Source organism: Meleagris gallopavo, chromosome 2 (genome assembly GCF_905368555.1).
Source record: "Meleagris gallopavo chromosome 2, MGAL_WU_HG_1.1, whole genome shotgun sequence".
Taxonomy (NCBI): Eukaryota; Metazoa; Chordata; class Aves; order Galliformes; family Phasianidae; genus Meleagris; species Meleagris gallopavo.
This window is the reverse complement of record NC_139405.1, coordinates 80742759-80763312: the sequence shown is the minus strand read 5'-3', so window position 1 is coordinate 80763312 and position 20554 is coordinate 80742759. Positions and strand designations below refer to the sequence as shown.

The window sequence follows — 20554 nt, the reverse complement described above, 5'->3', positions numbered from 1 at the left end:
CAAAGATAGAATTTTAAATATCTTTCTGTTGGCCTGTCTTAAAGCCAAATAAAGCTCAGGCTGAATCATTGTTGCCATCTTCCTTCTGGCAGATGCATATCAATAACCTTAGGATCAATTATTGGAGAAGGCTAATAAAGTATAAATCCATGAAAAGCTGGTAATTGAAGTTAATCTTAGCTTGCAGGAGGCCCTTGGTTTCTTAAGATTTATTGAGCCAGCTGTTAATAATTATAAAGATGTTTGCTGAGTACTTATTCAGTCCACAGAAAGAGCGTGTACTCTACAGTGCTATGAACCTTAACTGCTAACTCTACAAAGGAGAAATGTGGGAACATTTGATGTCATTATTCCTATCTGGACTGAATCAAAAATTTAAATTTCAGTATTTAGAGTCATAGAATCATAGAATGGCCTGGGTTGAAAAGGACCACAATTATCATGTAGTTTCAACCCCCTGTTATGTGCAGGATCACCAACCACCAGACCAGGCTGCCCAGAACCACATCCAGCCTGGCCTTGAATGCCTTCAGGGATGGGGCATCTACAACCTCCTTGGGCAACCTGTTCCAGTGCGTCACCACCCTCTGAGTGAAAAACTTCTTCCTAATATCTAACCTAAATCTCCCCTATCTTAGTTTAAAACCATTCCCCTTTGTCCTATCACTATCTACCCTCATAAACAGTCTTTCCTCTTTCTGTTTTTACACTCCCTTAAGTATTGGAAAGCCACAATGAGGTCTCCCCAGAGCCTTCTCTTCTCCAAGCTAAACAAGCCCATTTCCTTAGCCTTTCCTCACAGAGAGGTGCTCCAGCCCTCTGATCTTCTTAGTGGTCCTCGTCTGGACCCATTGTTGAGCTACTGTGATTCTTAGCCCACTGAGAAGTATTTTGGCTCTCTATAACAAAAGGTAAAATGACATTATTTATTATACATTTGTCATAATGACTTGAAAATGTGCTACTTTTACACAGTAGCAGTGAGCATATACTTTTAGCTCATGGGCATCTTAATGAATAATATCACTTGATCCATGTTTGAGAATTAAGTTAGTTTCTTATTAGAAACCTTGATTTAAAATGTTAAAATAAAAATCTGACCCATCTTCCTCATTCTTGATCTTTATGAAGGAATATTTTGTATTTCTGTCAAAAAATAATCACATCCAATACTGATTTTTAGGAAATATTCCTTGCTTTTATATTTCAGAAATTTTTTTACCTACAGATGCCAAATTTGTATTTTGTTAGCTTTGCTAAAGAGTAACTTGGACTTGTTTCCAATTTAATTTCCTTTGGTTTGGGAGCAACATATGACTACATTGTATGGCAAAGGGTTTTATTCAAGGTGTAGCAAAGATAGACTAAGATGCCTGTGAAGAAAGGGATTCACTGATGCTGCTTGGGGTATTTGTATATAGAGAAAACTTGAGATAATCTCCTCCCTAGTTTAGAAACAGTGTGTGTTTCCTGTGGTTAAAGCAAGAAATCTTAAGATAATCATTTTTATTTAGAATGGAGTGAAAAAATACTTCAAATGCTGAGCCAGCTTTCAAATGTTTAGCAGCAGTTTTATAGCAGGTTTGTTTTGTGTTTCCCCATTCCACTTCCCTTCTTATTTTCTGTTGATGCATATAGAAGCCTGGGCCACAACCTGAAATCATAGAATCATACATAGAGTATCCTGAGTTGTAAGTGACAGACAAGGATCAAGTCCAACTCCTGGCTCCACACTGTACCTGAGATTGTTAACTGTGCTTATTTTCCATGGCACTGAAAATACGTGAAATATTACTTATTTGTATTATACTGTTACACTTCATTTTTATTATTTCATTATTATCTAGATTTTATACATCATATAAATAACACCATGTGTTATTTTATATGCATGTTGTAAATTCTAATGTAATTTATCATAAGTAATATCAATTCCTACTATTTTCTTTCAGCCACAAAATATAAGGTTACATACTGGTGAGCTGCTTGTCTAAACAGACAGACTTTGGCTCTGTTAAAATAACTTGTATTCCAAAGAAATGTCCGTATTTCCAGGAAGCCACTTTCATTTCACATTAAAATAATTTGCTTACTCATATGATTCCAGTACATTGCAAATGAAAAATAGAGATGAAGAGAAAGGTTCAAGACAATTAGTCTCTTTTGATCTTGTCTCTGGGGTAAGGCTCAGCTGATGAGTAAGAAAACCTGAGTTTGCACGCATAGATCAGCTTTAGTGCACTGCTTAGAATTAAAGCCGGTGACTAATGTAACCATTGTTGGAAGAAGAAAAAGATCAGTAGAGTAGAAGTTGTTACTTCTGTTTTTCTTAAATTTCACTCCAGTGCTTAGAGAGTATTACACGTTTGTCTAACTTCTTAATTTTCTGTCTACTGTTGCCATGCAGTCCTGTCTTCCTGTTTTTCTACAGCAATAAAAATCAATTTTCACACTCATCTGTTTATCTCTGAAAAGGATCTTGGTAGACAAACCTATTTCATTTTCTTCCTTCTAAAAATATCAAGTAGTTTCACATCTTGAAAAACAATTACAACAGGAAGCAAAATCACCAACATGTTTTGCCAGCAAGGATAATTAAGACAGTTTCCATCCAGAGATGTCATATATTTGAAAACCCAAAGACCTTTTGGCTGGAGTGACAACAACATCTGCAAAAATCAGCATCATCTATCCCAAGAATTTCCTGAAGATATCCTGCCAATTATTTTTACTAGTAGGTGACGATTAATCATAACCTGTCTGGCATCCAAGCAGAGAGATCTGGTCTCTGACCAGAAAAGAAAAGCCTATATTCAGACATTGCTGAAAGCAAATTCTGCCAGGACTCAATATATTAAGCACCATTATTTTTAGTGTATTCAAAACTCAAGAGTGTCTTGGATTGCTTGTTTTTTTTTTTTGTTTTTTTTTTTTTGTTATTGTTATTGTTAATGATGATGGTTAAGCTTTTATATTTGTTTGTTTGTTTGTTTGTTTCAAAGCTGAAATCTTATTTCTGCAAATTTGCTCAGGTTTTCTGTGGGAAGTGCAGAACGGAGTTTCCTGCCCTCCCCATTTGCTCTAGAGATGTTCAGGCAATATAATTCAATGGATGACATCAAAATGATTTTTTATAGGATTAAAAACAACATCATATCATTTTTCAGAGGGCAAATTCAGGTAACCTAAGAAGACTGTATGTCTCCAGAATAGTCTCCAAAAATCCAGTTTGCAGATTTTGACAATCTTCTACAAAATGAACTGGGCTTTATCAATAGTGCTGTTCCTTCCAATGCGACAATTAAAAAACTATGATAACATCCATCAGCTCTCTTATTATGGTATCGATTGCCTCTCTATTTGGAGATTTAATTCCAAATTCAATCCTAAAATTATTTTCCAATAAAGATTTTGCATCTTTTTAAGATAAAAATATTGAAAATTCTTGACTTCTGAGGTTAATGTTTAGAGGGGGTCATTGGAAGTTCAACCCATGTTAGGCCAGATTTTGTTGCTTTAACTATGTGAAATATCCCTCTGATTTTGTAGCAATGGGACTATTCACAGAGCAAAGGAACTGCCACCTGGCAAAAACATTGCAGTTTGCCTCTTTACAAATTAACTATTGCATCATGCTCTAATGCTGGATTTTGTTCTTTGCCTTCTTGAACCAGTAGAGGGAAGTGGTTAATCCCTTGTTTGAAGCTAAAAGCATTTTTGTAGCCAGTTGAGATGACCTTTTCCATTCTGTGACCTTTCTCAACAAGTGCTCAATGAATAATGATACAATTATTTTCCTCTCTGAATGCCCCTCTGTTTGGATATTCAGAAGCCTGCCTTAATCTCTGTGGATGTCTTCTTTTATTTTTTAAGCAAACCTACAGGAGCATAAAATACACCAAGACTGGATACGTTACTGGCTTTGAAAAAGTCTGCTGTTCCTGGAGATGAGTTTATATAAATTTAAGAATCTGAAAAAAAAAAAGAAAAAAAAAAAGAAACCTTATTTTCCTCTACTGCTGCAGGTGTAAATCATTAGGCTATACTTTAACTGCCTTAAGCAGCCAATTGATATCAGTATAGGATAGATCCCACTGAAAATATTTTTGTTATATTTCTGTAGTGTGGCATGCTGGAATATAGTGCTCCAGAATGTGTGTTGTGTTAATTGTGTGCCAAAGTGTCCGATTAAAATTCGAAGTACGTTTCTACATTGGTTAAATGATACTCTCAGGCCCCAGCCAACTAGCTATGGAGATTGTTGCAGAAAAAAAAATTGAAGGGAGTTCTGATAATAGCAATAAGCACTTGAAAGGACCGGTATATTTCTATGATTTCTATAGTAATTATTTCTATATGGGTGTTGTCGTAAGTCTGGGTTCAAACTTATTTTAAACCCTTAGCAAGTGGGAATAATTGCTTACTGTGCTACAGTATGCATATATGAGTGTAACCTGTACCGTTGTCACCATCTGGAGTTGACTTCAAAATATGCTTGATGCTCTCAGTAGATTATAGAGCTCAGCAGCTACATCACAGGATTAAATTGCTTTTTTATCATGAGTAACTTTGAAATTTATGGTAATTAATGGTACTGAGAACTATTCATGAGAAATGACCACTAGAAGACACCTCTCCAGCTCATAAATAGTAACTCTCGACCAAGAAAGTAAGCCTTACAAGGACATCCTAAGTGTAGCCTAAATATTATTACACAGTTGCCAGTGAATTTCCTCTGTGTGTTAATAAAGCTGAAGGCTACATAAACTACATTTTTCAGATATTCTACTTGTTCCTGCATTTTTGGAAGCAGATATATCCTACTCTTGTCCTAGGTCAGTGCATCTCTGTTCTGTAGTGGGAACAGACATGGTAATTGACAACCATTGCAGTTTCTGCATATTCTTAACAGTGCAAACTCATGGCATTTTCTGTGAATTTATAGCAAATACTATTTTGGAGATATAGGAATGATTCTGAAATGACTAAATGCTGCTCATTTTCTGTTCTGATAAAGACAGTGAAAAAATATTGCAATATCCATTTAATCTGTATTGGCTAAAATTGGTATATTTATTTAGAAGGAAAGGACATTCCAACCCATCAGTATTAAATGCAGACAACGTATTAAGTGCAGAAAAAGCTGACACTATTTTTTTATTACATTATATTTTAAACAAGATGCAAGAAAAAGAGAGAAATTGCAGGTTTGATAGTAGTTTGAGTATGTATATGAGCTATGGGTAGGTGAGGGATGGTCATTAATTACATTTTCCATGTTAATTGCAGGGGAATTGGACTGGATGACCTTTAAAGGTCCCTTCCAACTCAAGTTGTTCTATGCTTCTATGATTTCCTAGCATCATCCTGATATCATTTCTGTAACTTTAGAGATTGTCCTGATGGTATATGAATCATAGAATGAATTACAGAATAGTTTGGGTTGGAAGGGACCTTAAAGATTATCTAGTTCTATCCCCCCTTACTATGGGCAGGGACACCTCCCACTAGACCAGTTGCTCAACACCCCATCCAGCCTGGCCTTGAGTGCCTCCAGGGAAGGGGCGTTCACAGCCTCACTGGATAACCTGTTCCAGTGTCTCACCACCCTCACAGTAAAGAATTTCTTCCTAATATCTAGTCTAATTCTCTTCCCTGAAGAGGAAAACCTCTTCCAGTTTAAAACCATTTCCCTTTGTCCTGTCACTACATGCCCTTATAAAATATCCCTACCCAGCTTTCCTGTAGGTACCCTTCAGGTACTGGAAGGCTGCTCTAAGGTCACCCTGGAGCCTTCTCTTCTCCAGGCTGAAAAGCCTTCAATCTCTCAGCCTGTTCTTGTAGGGGAGGTGCTACAGCCCTCTGATCATCTTCATGGTCCTCCTCTGGTCCTGCTCCAACAGCTCCATGTCCTTCTTGTGTTGGCGGCCCCAGAACTGGATGCAGTATTCCAGGTGGAGTCTCATGAGAGCAGAGTAGAGGGGCAGAATCACCTCCCTTGACCTGCTGGTCACACTTCTCTTGATGCAACCCAGGATATAGTTGGCCTTCTAGGCTGCAGGTGGACATTGCCAGCTCATGTTAAATCTTTCATCAACCAACACTCCAAATGCTTCTCCTCAGGGCTGCTCTCAAGCCATATCAAGGCTTTGGGATGTTTTACTAAGGTTTCCATGCTCAGCCTTTTATCTGTTCCCATCAAATTTTGTAACTGGTACTGTAAAACTTTAAAGCATGCAATAAGCTCACAGTAGGGACCGTATTGGAAAAGCCATGACAAATAAAACAACCCATTATGATTATTTGTGAGGCCTCTTTTTATAATTAGGAATCTCCCGATCAGTCCATGACCACTGGAAGTACTTCCTCTGTGAAGTGAGGAACTCAGATTGGTGCATCCTTCATGAGCTATAACTGCATTTCATGTTCTTGCATTACTGGGCTTTGGTCACTTGTCTTTACTTACATGTCACTATTTTAATGAGATTGGACAATATATAAAAATATAATATGTTATATGCATCATTCTGGATCATCAGTTTTCTTTTTTTCTGGGCCCATCAAGTGTTAACATAGTGACTGTCACATTAAAAAGCTTTTACCACGTTACTATTAACAAAGCTTCTATGTAATATTGGGAATTTTGAGCAGTACTAGATGAAAGGTCTGAAATGAAAGAATACTTTGCGTGAAATTTAATTTGAAATTAAATTTAAAGTTGCCAAGAAGATCCAGAATTTCAGACTGGAGTTAATGAGGGAGGATGCTGTCTGCAAAGATAGTAATATAAGAGATATTTCTAAATATTGAATAAAATCCACCTCATAGCTGAGGATATGCTTAAAATTTTGAAAGATCCCAAAATATTAGCTTGAAATAAATCAAAGAAATAAGTGTGCTTCAGGAACATTCGTCTTCTAGTAAGTCATGACAGGGATGTTCTGAACTATATTGCCCATTATTCATTCACATTCCAGTGTTTGCTGGTGCTTTACAGCAAGATAGGGTGAATCTTTAGTCCCAGCTCAGTTAATCAAAATACTTCTATTTTCTTCTATAAAATTAAGATTTTGCCTGTAATTCACTTTCTGGCTTTGTTTTTTAGTTTCTGATTTTCCAGTTTTATCTCTAAAAGATAAGAGGAAAATATTGATAGAATTTTCTTAAAGCCTTCTTAAAATACAGAAATACCACGGAAATACCTATAAGCCAGAGGAAATGATACTTGAGTTATGCTGGATAAAAATGTTATCGGGAAAGAATCATATTCAACTTTTAATTTTCCAGTACAGATGTGCTTAGATAAGAAAGCAATTTTAACATATTCAGAAGTGACTTTGAAGTGTTGCAACTTTTTGTTTGGACTCTGTTTTCATTCCAGGAGAGGTTTATTTTGATTTATCTTACACCTGTTCCTGGCAAGGAACACTACACTGAAATAATCTGCTTGCCTGCCTCCGAGGAAACAGAGCCAGGGAAGGCTGCCTTTGGAAATGGACACACTCTTTCCTTCCCAGCCTGAGGAGGTTTTTTGGAGGAGGAGTGTATTGTGAAGAGGTGAAGAAAATGAGAAATGTGTGAAAGAAACACCAGTAGACTGGGAAGGCTCTCTTCCCTCCTCCAACTGTTTTTAAGCATGTGTCCATGCATTTTCTGTTCACCCCGCTCCCTTGTGCCTTTCTCACCACTTTGCCTCTCTTCCTCTCTGCTCTCCATCTTGAAAGGTCTATATGAGTTGGTAATTCCCTTGGACCAATACTAAAGAGAGGGAGAAATGAGCTACGCTGTTGTTGGCTTCTTCATCTCACATGGTCAGAAGGGACCAGAGACCTTCGGTGGGGCAGAAGGACAGAGTGTTCCCAACAGATGCTGTGCAGTGCTGGGAGCAGAGAATTAATCTGAATTTTTTGCACTGTTATAACAAAAGCTGCCAGAATTCCTGGTATGGGAAAGAATAAGTGAAGGGACAAATCATTTGCTTTTCAAAAAAAAAAAGTCACATTGAAAGCAGCTGAGGGAAACCAAAACTCTCCGAAAGCACATAAATCATTTCTGGACCAAAAACGTAATTCCTAATATTTGGATGATATTTTCCAAGTTGTAAGACTGTTTTTCTGGAGTGCGCACTGTTTTTTGAAAATATCTGATTTGCTGATAGCTTCCCACACTAATTAGAAATGGCTGTTATATTGGTGCTGTGCTCAGGGCAGTGTGGATCAAGCCAAGCTAAATCTTCTAGTAACCAGAGATACTCCTTCTTCAACACAGTCCACATTGCTCACAGCTTTTTTGCCCACCCTACATGAGCCTCAGATCCAGATAAACACTCCTAAATATAGAAGATTGCTTGTAGGTGGGTATGTATGTGCTGCACATCCATACTTCCAGTCGGACAAGATCTAGGGCTTAGTTCAGTGGGATAAATAGAGGTGTCCTCTGTTACATGATATTCCCTGCTCTCCAGCTACTTCTCCAGAAGGGCACAGGCTTCCCAAGACTGAGGGCATATCTACTGGACCTAGTGGATGTCTCAGATACCTTAGGGCATCTCGGATGGCACTGGTCAAATAAATTCAGGCAGATGAAACAATCCTCTTTTGCCAAGCCCTGAGCACAAGTCAGCTGAGCAGTCAGCATGAGCCTTCCTAAGGGTTAGCACACCACACTTAGCTGGCATGATTGCCTTGTGCTGCATAGGGTATAGGCACCTGATTCACAACTTAAGACTTTAAATGTCAACGTGGAGCTGAATCCAACTGCACTTCTTTTTATGGTCCACATTAGGATTGTTGACATCTTTAACTTTTCCCAATCAATTATCCTGTTTCTGAATTCTTACCCAGTCCAGCTGCATCTGATTACTATGCTCTTGAGCTCTGCACTGTGCAGAGACACCCCAGGATATATTATCTATTTCTGGTTCTCTAAACTTGTTAGATTTACGTCTAGAAGCAAATTCAGTTTTACAGTAGCCAACTTATGGTAGCCAAATATGATCCATCTATGTAGAAGCCAAAATGTCAGAGCAGAAGACAAGCAGAAGGTCAGTCCAGGCTTGTGTACTTGTCCAACAGCGACACTAGTCAGCAATGGGTGGTTAGGGAAGATCACACAAGGAGGACAAGCATGCAGTAATATTTCTCAGCCTCTAGTGCCTGATACTTCGAGACTTCCTGAGCCAGAAGTAGGGTCTAGGTGTTTATTTGACCTGGATTGTTTTCTCCTATGAGATTATCCAGTTGGTTTTGAACTCATGTAAACTTTTGTTGGCTTGTGGCAAGGATTTGTGCAATTTTACAGGATGCTCCTTGAACCACAAAAGTGTCTGTACCCTTAATAGTATGGTAAGATGGCAAAGCCATCTTGGCACAAGGTGAGTGTTATACCTAACACAAAAGAAGTAAAACTCGTGTTAGCATGAAGTTCTCGTATGTGGATATGGTTTTAGTTTATTCTTGCATATTAACATACAAGCAAACAGCACAAAATCTTAAGATTTAAACCATGTACTTTGTTAAAAAAAAAAAAAAAAAGACTTTAAGCTTTTAAAGGTCAGGAACTTAATGATGAGGTGGTGAAGTAACCGTGTTTTCTCTGTTCCTTTCCACTCTCTGCATACCAGTATGTCTGCCCCAATAATCACAAAAGAACATTATTCCTTCTCACAGTATCCATGTGCCTTCACTGTTATCTTTTCATCTCCCTTTAAATGCTGTTCTGGCTCAAAGGACAGTTGGCTGATTAGTTCATGCAGAACAAACTCGCTCTCACAGTTTGAATCTGTGACCTGAAGAAATAAATCCTAACACTTGCTAGGCTGCAAAAAACATCTTACCAAGCTGCCAACTAAAAGAATGCTTCTGAGTGCCCAGCACTATATTTTTTCCTTTCCAGGAAATGGTACATCAGAGGAGTTGGGTTCAGAAACTGTATGCCTGAACAGTGTTTGTACCCACAGGAAACCAATAAGTCTGATTCCACTGGACTCTCATCACTGAGGCAGCTCTATTTTCTTCTTCTTTCTTTTTTTTCTTTCCTTTTCTGGCTTTTCAATAGGAAAGTTGCTATGTGAAAGGGGAAAGCATTCATAATTTGTTCAGGTACTGCACCAGTCTTCAAAGTTCAAACATGAGGATCCTTCAAATCTGCTCCTCTTATTCATATGTTTTCGAAATGACTGTCATCAGTTTTCACCCTAGAAATCTCTCAGGGCATACTCTGACTCCAGCCCTCACTTCACATCCTGTCTGAAACAGAATTCTCTGTTTTGGATTTCCACCTGTAGCCTCTCTTTTGCCCTCAGTCAGCTCATAACAATACATGTTATTGATTGGTACATGGACATTAATGTTTTCTATAATGTATTTCTTTCAGACATCATTGTTCTCATCGCTTCAATAGCAGTTGTTTCTGCAAAAACTCAGGGTAACATTTTTGCAACATCAGCACTGAGAAGTCTTCGTTTCCTACAGATCCTTCGTATGGTGCGCATGGACCGAAGAGGAGGCACTTGGAAATTGTTAGGTTCAGTAGTTTATGCACATAGCAAGGTATGTAATCATAAGTGCTGGTTTTGAGGTCTTCAATGGATTCAGCAAGAATCCAAGGGAATAAATACTAACCAATTTTGAGCAGAATATCTAGAATTTCTTGAAATGACATCAGTGGTATTGAGCATTGCTACAGTTATGTGAGGCCATATTAAATGGTCTCACCAACTAAAAGGTTTTTGAACATGTTGAAAATGTTGGATTTGATGTGCTACTGTAATTCTACATATACTAGTGAAGTTCCTAGCACATCAAAGGAGTGGTCCATTTTTAAAGAAAATTTGTATCAGCAGGGAAGCATTTGACTTTTAACTACTCAAATGCCGAAAAAAGGATATAGATATTTTCACTGTGTCTTTCTTGAAGTGCCATTCTGTTCAATCATTCAAATGGATATTAATCTCTGCTTTGTTTTATCTAGGAATTAATCACAGCCTGGTACATAGGATTTTTGGTACTCATCTTTTCATCTTTCCTGGTTTATCTGGTGGAAAAAGATGCAAATAATCAGTTCTCCACATATGCAGATGCTCTCTGGTGGGGCACAGTAAGTACACAAAAAGAATACATACTGCTTCGTGAGTATGCTAGAGTGCTTTGGATTGCACCTGCTGTTGATTTTAACTTAGTGAGATATTCTGTGATTTGTTTCCACTGGCAGAACGCTGGTCCCAGAGTCTCCCTACACCTACTCCAGCTATTCATTTGTACATCCATAGTTCATTTTACTCCATGCTACAGAACAGCTGTTTATGAGTTTCTGCTGCAAATCAGATCATTGAACCTCCAAGAGAACAAAGCATTTTACTTTTTAAGCCAGATCTTTTCAGTAATGTATTTTGTAGTAATGTCCCACAAGGAGCTGCTTTGATCCAAATGAGAGCTGTAAGCTGCAGAGCAGGAAGTGTCAGGGAAGTGGGAATAAAATTCTTACATCAGCTTTGCAGTGAAAGGAAGTGTTTTTTCACTGCCCTTAGAATGAAATTCTTTTTCCTTCCTTGTGCCTTGAGGACAAAAAGGCAAGAATAAATATTCCTATTCTGGTTCAGCAGTGTTTTTTACAGTTGTAAAAGCCCTGATTTAGTTGAGCATTTAAGGTCTTGCTTAACTATCAAATCAATTACTTTGTTGAAATCTGTGGGATGTAAGTACATGCCTGACTGCTTTTCCAAAAGTAGGAGGATTATATGAATGCTTATATGTTTAAATAAACCAGGCTTTAAATGAACAATGAAGTAATGACGACCTAGGTGTCTAAGTAGTTGCTTTATACTTTTATGGCTCAATGTAAAGCTTTTTTTTTTTTTTTCTTGCTTTTTTTTTTTTCTTTTTTTTTTTCTGAAATATGCTCTGTAATGAGCTAGACCTCTGTACTATGTGGGAGTTACTTGAGCTAGACCTCTGTACTATGTGGGAGTTACTTGAACAGCAGCTAGATTACTTGCCCCAACAAATCCTATTGCGGAGCTATTGCCAAGCAGTAAAAAAAATGTGGAGGTTGTTGTTTTGTGATTTATTTATTTATTTATTTATTTTGTCCTTGTGATTCAGTAGAACAAACACCATGAGCTCTGATAGTGGCTAGATAGAGGAATGATGCCTGTGAGATCATTAATGCTGACATAACCAAGAGCACTCATTAGTTTTCCTGGGATAAGCATGAGAGCTGAAGCAGCCTCTGCCACCTTTCCTGATCAGAGAGATGCAGAAATGAAGCTTTCTCACCTCAGATCTTCTGCTAAAATGGACTCTGTTTGGATTCAGTAGTATTTGCAGACTCAGAGCTATTCAAAAACTTTTTTGAAAATGCACTGTATCTTTCAGAAGTATTTTTAATAAGTTTCATTTACATTCTGAGCAAAGGTCAGGGTCATTTCTTATTAGTATAACTGGCCTATGTTTTTGAAATTTGTTCATCCTAGGAATAATCATTTGTTACATATCTTCCCTAGTATTGTTTACTCATGCACAAAACTGGGGAGGTAGGAAAAGCCAGACCTAATGGCTCTTATTTGCACATCTACAAAAGGACAGAAATATTTTTCCTGAAACTTGTTAAAGAGTGTCAAGGTAAAATATCTAATAGCATACATGCTTCTATTCTGTATTGTGAATGCACATAAGATTCACATTAGCTAAAGTCGTTAAAGCAGGTTTTGCCCTCAGTCTCACCATAACTGTTTATTTTGTGGGTTTTCTGTCTGTAACTGAAATAATTCATCCCAAGCAGAAGGAGGTTCACTTTCTCCAAAAGCTGAGGTTCAGATTTGGCTTACAGCTTTCCAAAGCTTCTGGCTTGAGATGCCAGTGACCTTCCCTTTGGGTACCCAGTCTCCAGTAGTCTGCAAACATAATTTTCCTTTTTTGTTTCGCAGCGAGTCCTGCAAGAAGCCCTCTTGGTCATGCAGGTGGGATGTTGTATCGCATGGGTCTGAGAATGTCTGTTTTCAGACACTCAGTTTCCCAGGAAACAATTCCTATAAGTCTGCAGAGCTTCGTGTGACTTAGCACTGGGTAGGCAGAGAGTTGGGGCTTAGCACAGAATTGCACCCCTCTGCCAGCAGGCAGTGGTGAGGGGACACAGACCCACAAGTAATGGGAAAGACTCAGCAAACTCAGACCTCAACTCCAGTATCCAACTGAGGCTCATGTCAGATCCACATCCTTCCTCCTGAGCATCTCTAACAGCAGGAGTATGATCTTTGTTTTAGAATTTACTTTTGCACTACCTGCTGACTGTTATTTTTTTAAGGAAAAGCCCTGCTAAGAAGTAATCATTGTACAAAGTGGTGCTTCAAATATTTTGTATACTTTGAAGCTAGAATGTATGACTCATAGGTCAGATAAGTAGTGCAACTGAGAAAATAGGAATCTTTTCTTGACATCAGCAGGTAAAACAGCAAATTATAATCAAAAACCTGAAAACAATTGTATATTTCTATATCTTTCCTTCTTTCTCCCAGTGTGTGACATGAATACATTTAAATTTTTAATGTACTTAAGTGCACAACATTACTGAAAATCTATGTTCCCCTTTACCTATTATCTTTTCCATTTTAATAATAGTATTTTTGGTATAATATGTAAAACAGTATGTGGGAAATGCATAACGTGCTTCTTAGTCACCAGTTGTTTTTACTGCCAGGGTAACCCACATGCAGATTTTGAAAAGGTCAGATTCTGTGGCATTCTAGGGGAAATCAATGCTTAGTCTCATTGATTTGTTTATTTGCAAAAGTTGTTCTTACTTTAACCACAGAATATCTACCAAATCCCAGATTGAATTCTGTGATGGCAGAAGTAGAAGAAAGAAAAGACCGCATGGAAGTCAGGCATAAATTGTCTTTTTAAATTTCAAGCTTTTAGAGGCACTTACACTCCTCTGTCCAGACCCAGCATGTGGCAATTAGCCCATGCATTAATTCCAATTATTTGAGGGTTGTACCATGCTAAGGTCATTTCATGAATTTCATTTTTAAAGCCCATAACTTTGCACTGAGACAAAAGACAGGATATGGCATACTAATTTACATCTGAATACTGCTCTGTAGTTGCACATTGTACTGCACAACGTGCAGTTTAAGCATCGTGCTAATGTTTCTACTGTGAATTTTCTTATGGTTGGAGTCCCCATGGTGCTGCTCAACACAGCCTTAATTTGCACTGTATGAAGATTTCAAGCTCAGAATTTACTAGAACTGGTTTAACAGAAAAAAAAAAAAAAAAAAAAGTAAACTATATGGGAACAAAAAGTCTGTTAAAAAAAAAAAATTGTAGGTCTTTCGAAATCAAACCTTATATGATTTTCTGAGAAGTGGTAGTGGTAGCTAGAACTGATCATGTTCATAGTAGCACTTAGTTTACTTTTACCTGCAAATGTAATGCAATTAGGATTTCTGTCTCTCCTACACATTTAACAGAGTTTATTTTAATAAAACATTATTTTCTACTAGTATCCAGTAGTTACAGTTGGATACAGAATGGCTCTGGCACTCCACAGTGACCTGTAGGTGAACAAAACAACTTAAATGAATAATACTGTCACAGTTGCTAGCTCAAATGAGTCAATATTGATGGTGTTTTTTAAATTTAATGTGATGATAGTCTGAGCAAACTAAATTTTTTTTCAGTTAATTGATGTCAGGTAAAGATTCAAAAGGTAAGTACTGCTATCAGAACATAAAATTATGTCAGAAAAAATATTAGGGAAGAGGAGACCCTCTGGGTCTTATCTCATCTGATTGAAGGCACCTAGTTTATATAAGCTCGTTCATTATTGTATTGCCTCACTTATTATTAGCACATTTATTAGTTCTAGCAGTGAAATATAATACAAGTTCTGTCACAGTGTTTTTTGAGACTAGCTGTGTTCCTTGGTTTATCTGTTAATCCTGCATTTTAGGTTTATCTGTTAATCCTACATTTTAGGATATGTTGAGTTACATGCTCAAGGAATCTTCCTTTCCATTATGAAGTCTAGGTGACTAGATCATGTGAAAACACCAAAACATTTTGTGTTTCAAGCTAGGAGAAATGAATCCTAGCCAAAGAAACTAAAATGTTTGGTTTGTTTTCCCCTATATAAGCTGTGGTGATCAAACAGACTGTTCAAATAGGCTGTTCAGCAGGTATCCCCATATTTTGTTTTCCATTTTATTGTTTCTTGATCCTTTTTCATCACATTCCTCTCTCAGCCCCAGCCTCCTCCCAGATCAACAACTCATCCCTATTTATTTCCATAGGTTTGTTACACCCATACTCAGATTTTGTATTTTTGATACTGTGTTCTAGTTACTCTTGGTCTTGTACGATGTTAATGCTGTAGTTACTTTGGTACTGTTGTCCTTGCAAGACTTGAATCCTCTGAAGGTCCCCAGTATTCTCTTCCAGTTATCTTTGAACTTAAGGTCATTTCTCCCTTAACTACCCATGAGATCCAACATTCCCTCATAGTGTCAGCTGTAATTTTTGTCAACATCTTTCTTATCAGTCACATCTCACGATTTCTCATGTTACTGTGATCTCACGTCCAGTAGTTTTCCACACTGCACTCACTTAATGTTACCCCAAGATTATGCCATTCAGAGCCTTATGCTCATTTATTTGCTTGCAGTACTAACAAAGATGATGAGGCTTATTTCTGAACTGGACCATGCGGATATCTGGAAAAATATTTTCTTAGTGTGTGATCACAGGAATATAAAACAAGATCAAATCCATTTGTTTGGTGTCAAATAATTTGATATGGTATGGCTCCGACACCCATGTGTCATTATAAAGACCATCCTGAGATAAAAGAGCCCAAAATGAGCAACAAGTCACTGATATTCATAGACATCTTCATGACCTAAAAGAAGGAAAAAAGGCTTTAAAATGATGGTACTCTTTTTTTTTGGAGAAATCCCATAGATACATTCTGTAGGACTGTTCCTGGTTTTGTGTAGCTCTCAAGTATCAAATCTCAAAGTTTCAAGTTCATCTTTTAACAGTTTCAGAAGATGCTAGGTGACAATATCATTAATATTCAAAGACACTTAGGTCTGTTTTTCTTCTTGTCAGCCCAGGTAGGAGAGATCTCTCTACTTTCCAGCAGAAGAGACAAGGAGCTGGGTGGAAGCCAAGTAACTGGGCTCATTCCAGAGCTGCAAACTGCTTCATGATGATTGGTCTGGAAATGAATTTTGAGGAACTTTTATTCAAAGGATTCATTTGTTCAAGTGCTTCATTATTCTCTGGGTCTCAATAGCTTCAGACTGTTCTGCACTTGCTCTCTAATGCTGAGTTGGGAACACCCTTGCTAAGCAGAATAAAACCAAACCAAGCCCCTCTGCAAGTTCAAGAGCATGGCTGCAACAGCTCACTTCTGCTGGAAAGAAAGAGGGTTGCATTCTCATCTTCTTTGTTATCACTCAGTCTCAGTAAAGGTAGGATTTCTTTGCCTGCCTTGTGCAGACTCTGGTGCTTGTTAGATGTCTCTGTGAGCTGACTCAACTCGCCAAAACAAACCGCAGAATAATATAGGTAATTCTGCTTTCCTGGGTTGGAAAGCTGGGAAAAGGGGATGCAGGCAGAGAGAGCAGGGAAGTGAAGAGGAGCAAGGAGAGCAAGAGCTGATAAGCACCCAAGTATGGAAAGCTGTGTGTCCCTCCAGGCTAGCATTACTACCTTGAGACTTGATAACCACTTGAAATTTCAGCTGCAGAGATATTTCAGCTCACTGCCTTTTAGTCACTATGGCTTTCTGAGGGAAATTACATCCGTAGTTTGTTCCCAACAATGGGAGCAATTAAAGGCACTGTTTACTATCTAAGGAGCCTTAAATAGTTGAAATCTAATTACTTCCAAAAGACTTTCCTTCTTTTGTCCTGTGGTGACCCCTACATTAAATAGAATTGCTTGGCTGTCTTTCATAGGAATGAACTTTGAGGAAGCTGGAAGCAAAATATTGTCTCTAGAAGGCACTTTCCTGAAGAATTCATTACTGCCAGAATACTTGCTAAGCCTGAACTTGCCCACATTTGGTACACTATGTAAAATAATTCTCTGTGCACATGTTCGCCATTAATAACAGGCCCTGGAATCCTTGGCACTCAGCCGGTCGTTGTCTATCTTTGTCCTTAACATTGTGTGCTGTTGCCTGAGCACAGTCCCCGCAGTCTTCCACCCGGCCTCAGAAATCCTCTACTTGACTGTCCTGCTTCTGACTGCTGCACCAAGCAGTACGTGGGCCTATGGGTCCTGCCAATCTGGTTTCCCAGTTAGGGCCTGGCACACCTCCCAGGCCAGGAGTAGTCTGGAGGGCATTTCTTTAGACTGGGGAAGATCCCAGGCACAGGCACACATAGGCATGAAGCCAGTACTTTCACCTTATTTTGCCTTAGAGATATGTTTTGTAGACCACAACCACATACAGTATCCCAGCAGTCCCTGCTGTACATGTACACAGCCTGCAGTCAGTGATTTGCACATGCAACAATCTATGCCATCCTCTGTCATGGTGCTAAATGGCAGGGGTGCTGACCTCCACACCACAGATTTTGAAACATCTGTTTGGTGTGCCTATATTGCACTATCCTCATGAAGGAATTACAGATCCACTGTTCTTTCTCCTTGACCTCTTCCCACGCAGGTCTGAGCTAACTCTATCCAACAACCTAGGGTTGTTAGACAACCTGGAGATCTGCAATGTCTTTTATCTTTGTGTGAGGAGTCACATAGGTCTATCTGAGCCTGTCAGAGGGAAGGGGAAAGGAAGAGGAACTTCCTACAGTTCCTTCCATCCTTAGATTAGCATTTTTTGTGTGTGTTTCAGAAAATGACCAAGCCTGAATTGTACTGATGGGTTTGTAGAAAATGCAACAGCTAATCACTCCTAGTATTTGAATATTCTGTCTTTGAACTTCAGTTTCCTTTTAGTACTACTGTATTTCTCCAATATGTAATTTATATTTGTGTAGTTGTGCAAATATGTACAGTCCTGCTGAAAGTAGATGAAACATCTGTACTTACAAAAAGGACACTTTTTTCTGCCCAATTTATATCATTTCCCATCATTTGCTTGGGTCTGTGAAATCCCAGACCTTCTGATCTATTATTTTATTGCTGAATGAGGTATTTTTCTCATGTTTATAATTTATTTGGTTTATTCAGTCATAGACAGTATTGAGTCTTCATAGAATAATGTATTCATGTTACTTTTGTGTGTTTATCTTTCAGAAATATCTATATATTTCACATGTCTTGAGTTATATAGTGGAAAAAAATGTTTCAGGCAGTTATATAATCTCAGACTAACCTCTGAGGGACTTCTGGTAATCTTTGATCATTCTTTTGGCTTTTTTTTAGATCACATTGACAACCATTGGCTATGGAGACAAAACTCCTCTTACTTGGCTTGGAAGGCTGCTTTCTGCAGGATTTGCTCTACTTGGCATTTCTTTCTTTGCACTACCTGCTGTGAGTATGCTTAAAAAAAACTGTAAAATGATCGTAGAACCTTCAGTAGCTCGTACTGCTCTTAGGATACAGAAAGCTGAAGGAAACTTTCTAAATGAAGAACAACTGTTTATGGCTTTTTACTCTGTGACAATACTGGTGAGCTTCTAGCACCCAAGTAAAAGGTTTGGTGTTGATATCATTATGTGAGTTTTGGAGAAGTTTTTTGCTAGGACAAACTGGGATATAACCCTAAACTAGGTAGCATACTGCTGTGTAAGATTGAAATTCCTTTCTTCTTTTATGAATTGTGACTCATATATTACTGCTTTTCCTTGAATTTAAAAAAAATCAGTTGATATGTATTTCTTAGTTAGTTTCTATTAAAGGAAAAATGAGATAATTTTCATGTTTCTGAGTGTAGTGCAGTTGTGAAAGACTGGATTTCCTTTCTCTTTTAAATTAATATTAAATAAGCAGGAAACCAGAAGTGACATTTCAATCTTTTTATATTCCATATATATTATATACTCCATCAACATTTTAATACTTGGATTCATTATCTACAGGGCATTATAAAATATGTATGTTATAATAATACATTTGTTTTCAACAGTATAAACAAGCTTAAAAGTCAGCATTTGCCAACAGCATCAAGTCATCTAGTGCATTACATTTACTTTTTATTTTATGCAAAGAGAGTATTTCAATACCTGTGACATTATAATGCATAATAATTATAATTATATTACATTATCTGTTTGTGAATCTTTGACATTTAATGACAACTACTGTAATTAATTATCTTTGTTACCTAGTAATCACTAGCAAGTAATTTAGTCTCAGCAAAAGAACACGTAGAAGATGAATAACCTTACATATCAGAGATGCCAGAACTGTTGTTCCTTATGTCATATCTATATACAGAAATTGATTTTCCTTACAAACACTTTTCTGTTTGTAAATGTATGTGTGAATCTTTCGTGCATTTCTAGTATTTTTTATTTATCCTGGCTAAGAATCAAGTGGAAATGTTGTTCCTTGTAATGCTGGCATGTCCAGAAGAAATATTGTACTCCTTCCAAGCCAAGGAGGGGAACATTCTTGGTCTTTGAGTCTGTCTAGCAGGAATCATATTTATCTCACTTAAAAAAAAATAAAAAACCAAAAGGGAGAAGATTAATTGTCAGCTTTTTTACATACTCTCTAGAATGAACAGTGTAGATTATTGAGATGAGAATTAGTGAGAGAAAATGGTCTTAATCTCATAAGTAAGGCATTTTTTTAAGATTTGAAAAAATCAAAAATTATAATAAGCACTGCAGATATGACCTTTGTTATCTATATATGTCTGGTGTATCTGTCAGCTGGTCATTTCATTATCCATGGCGTACTTTCCTCTGAATGTTCCTGCCTGACTCTATAGATGTATGTATGTGTGTGTGTCAGTGTGTGTGTGGCCTTTAGAGTTGCAGAAATATAGTCTAACATAAACTCAGGCAATGGCTGGGGTAAGCAGTCATTGATACTACCACAGATGTTATCTCCTAAAGACTCTCCAGTCTAAATATATATGGGCACTGTTGTTGAGCCTCATACTGCCTTGTGCAGTCATAAATGAAGTACACATATGATTATTTTAGATCAAAACTTTGTAGCTGATTGTATGTATTTGTAGGAAAAAAAGACTTACTCATAAATATTATATTGAATTGCAGGGCATCCTTGGCTCAGGATTTGCATTAAAGGTGCAGGAACAGCATCGCCAGAAACACTTTGAGAAAAGAAGGAATCCAGCTGCCAGTCTAATTCAGGTAAATATGAAACCAGTAAGAAGATAACAGTAGATGATTTAAAGTACATATTGGAGCAAGTTTTATTATTTCAGTTTGGAAAGTTTTGTGGAACTAATGTTTAACACAGATTAATATCATGAAATACATTTCTTCATGTATTTAGAATTTCCATTTGTAGTTTGTGAGTTCTTCATCTATGCTAAAGAAACTGAATTGATTGCGTTTCTGTAGCTGATGAATTAGAAGTGATCCCTGGACAACTCTACTGACAGA

At 37.6% G+C, this 20554-nt stretch overlaps 1 protein-coding gene across 2 annotated transcripts in view; it reads left to right on the top strand.

Moving 5' to 3' along the window:
- The window catches only part of KCNQ5 (potassium voltage-gated channel subfamily Q member 5), a 262179-nt gene that overhangs the window by 201959 nt on the left and 39666 nt on the right, over positions 1–20554 (top strand). For both annotated transcript variants that reach the window (XM_085217795.1, XM_085217794.1), the window contains exons 4-7: positions 10375–10550; positions 10972–11097; positions 18396–18506; positions 20204–20299. In XM_085217795.1, coding sequence (XP_085073921.1) covers positions 10375–10550; positions 10972–11097; positions 18396–18506; positions 20204–20299 — 509 coding nt within the window. The remainder of the gene's footprint in view (positions 1–10374; positions 10551–10971; positions 11098–18395; positions 18507–20203; positions 20300–20554) is intronic.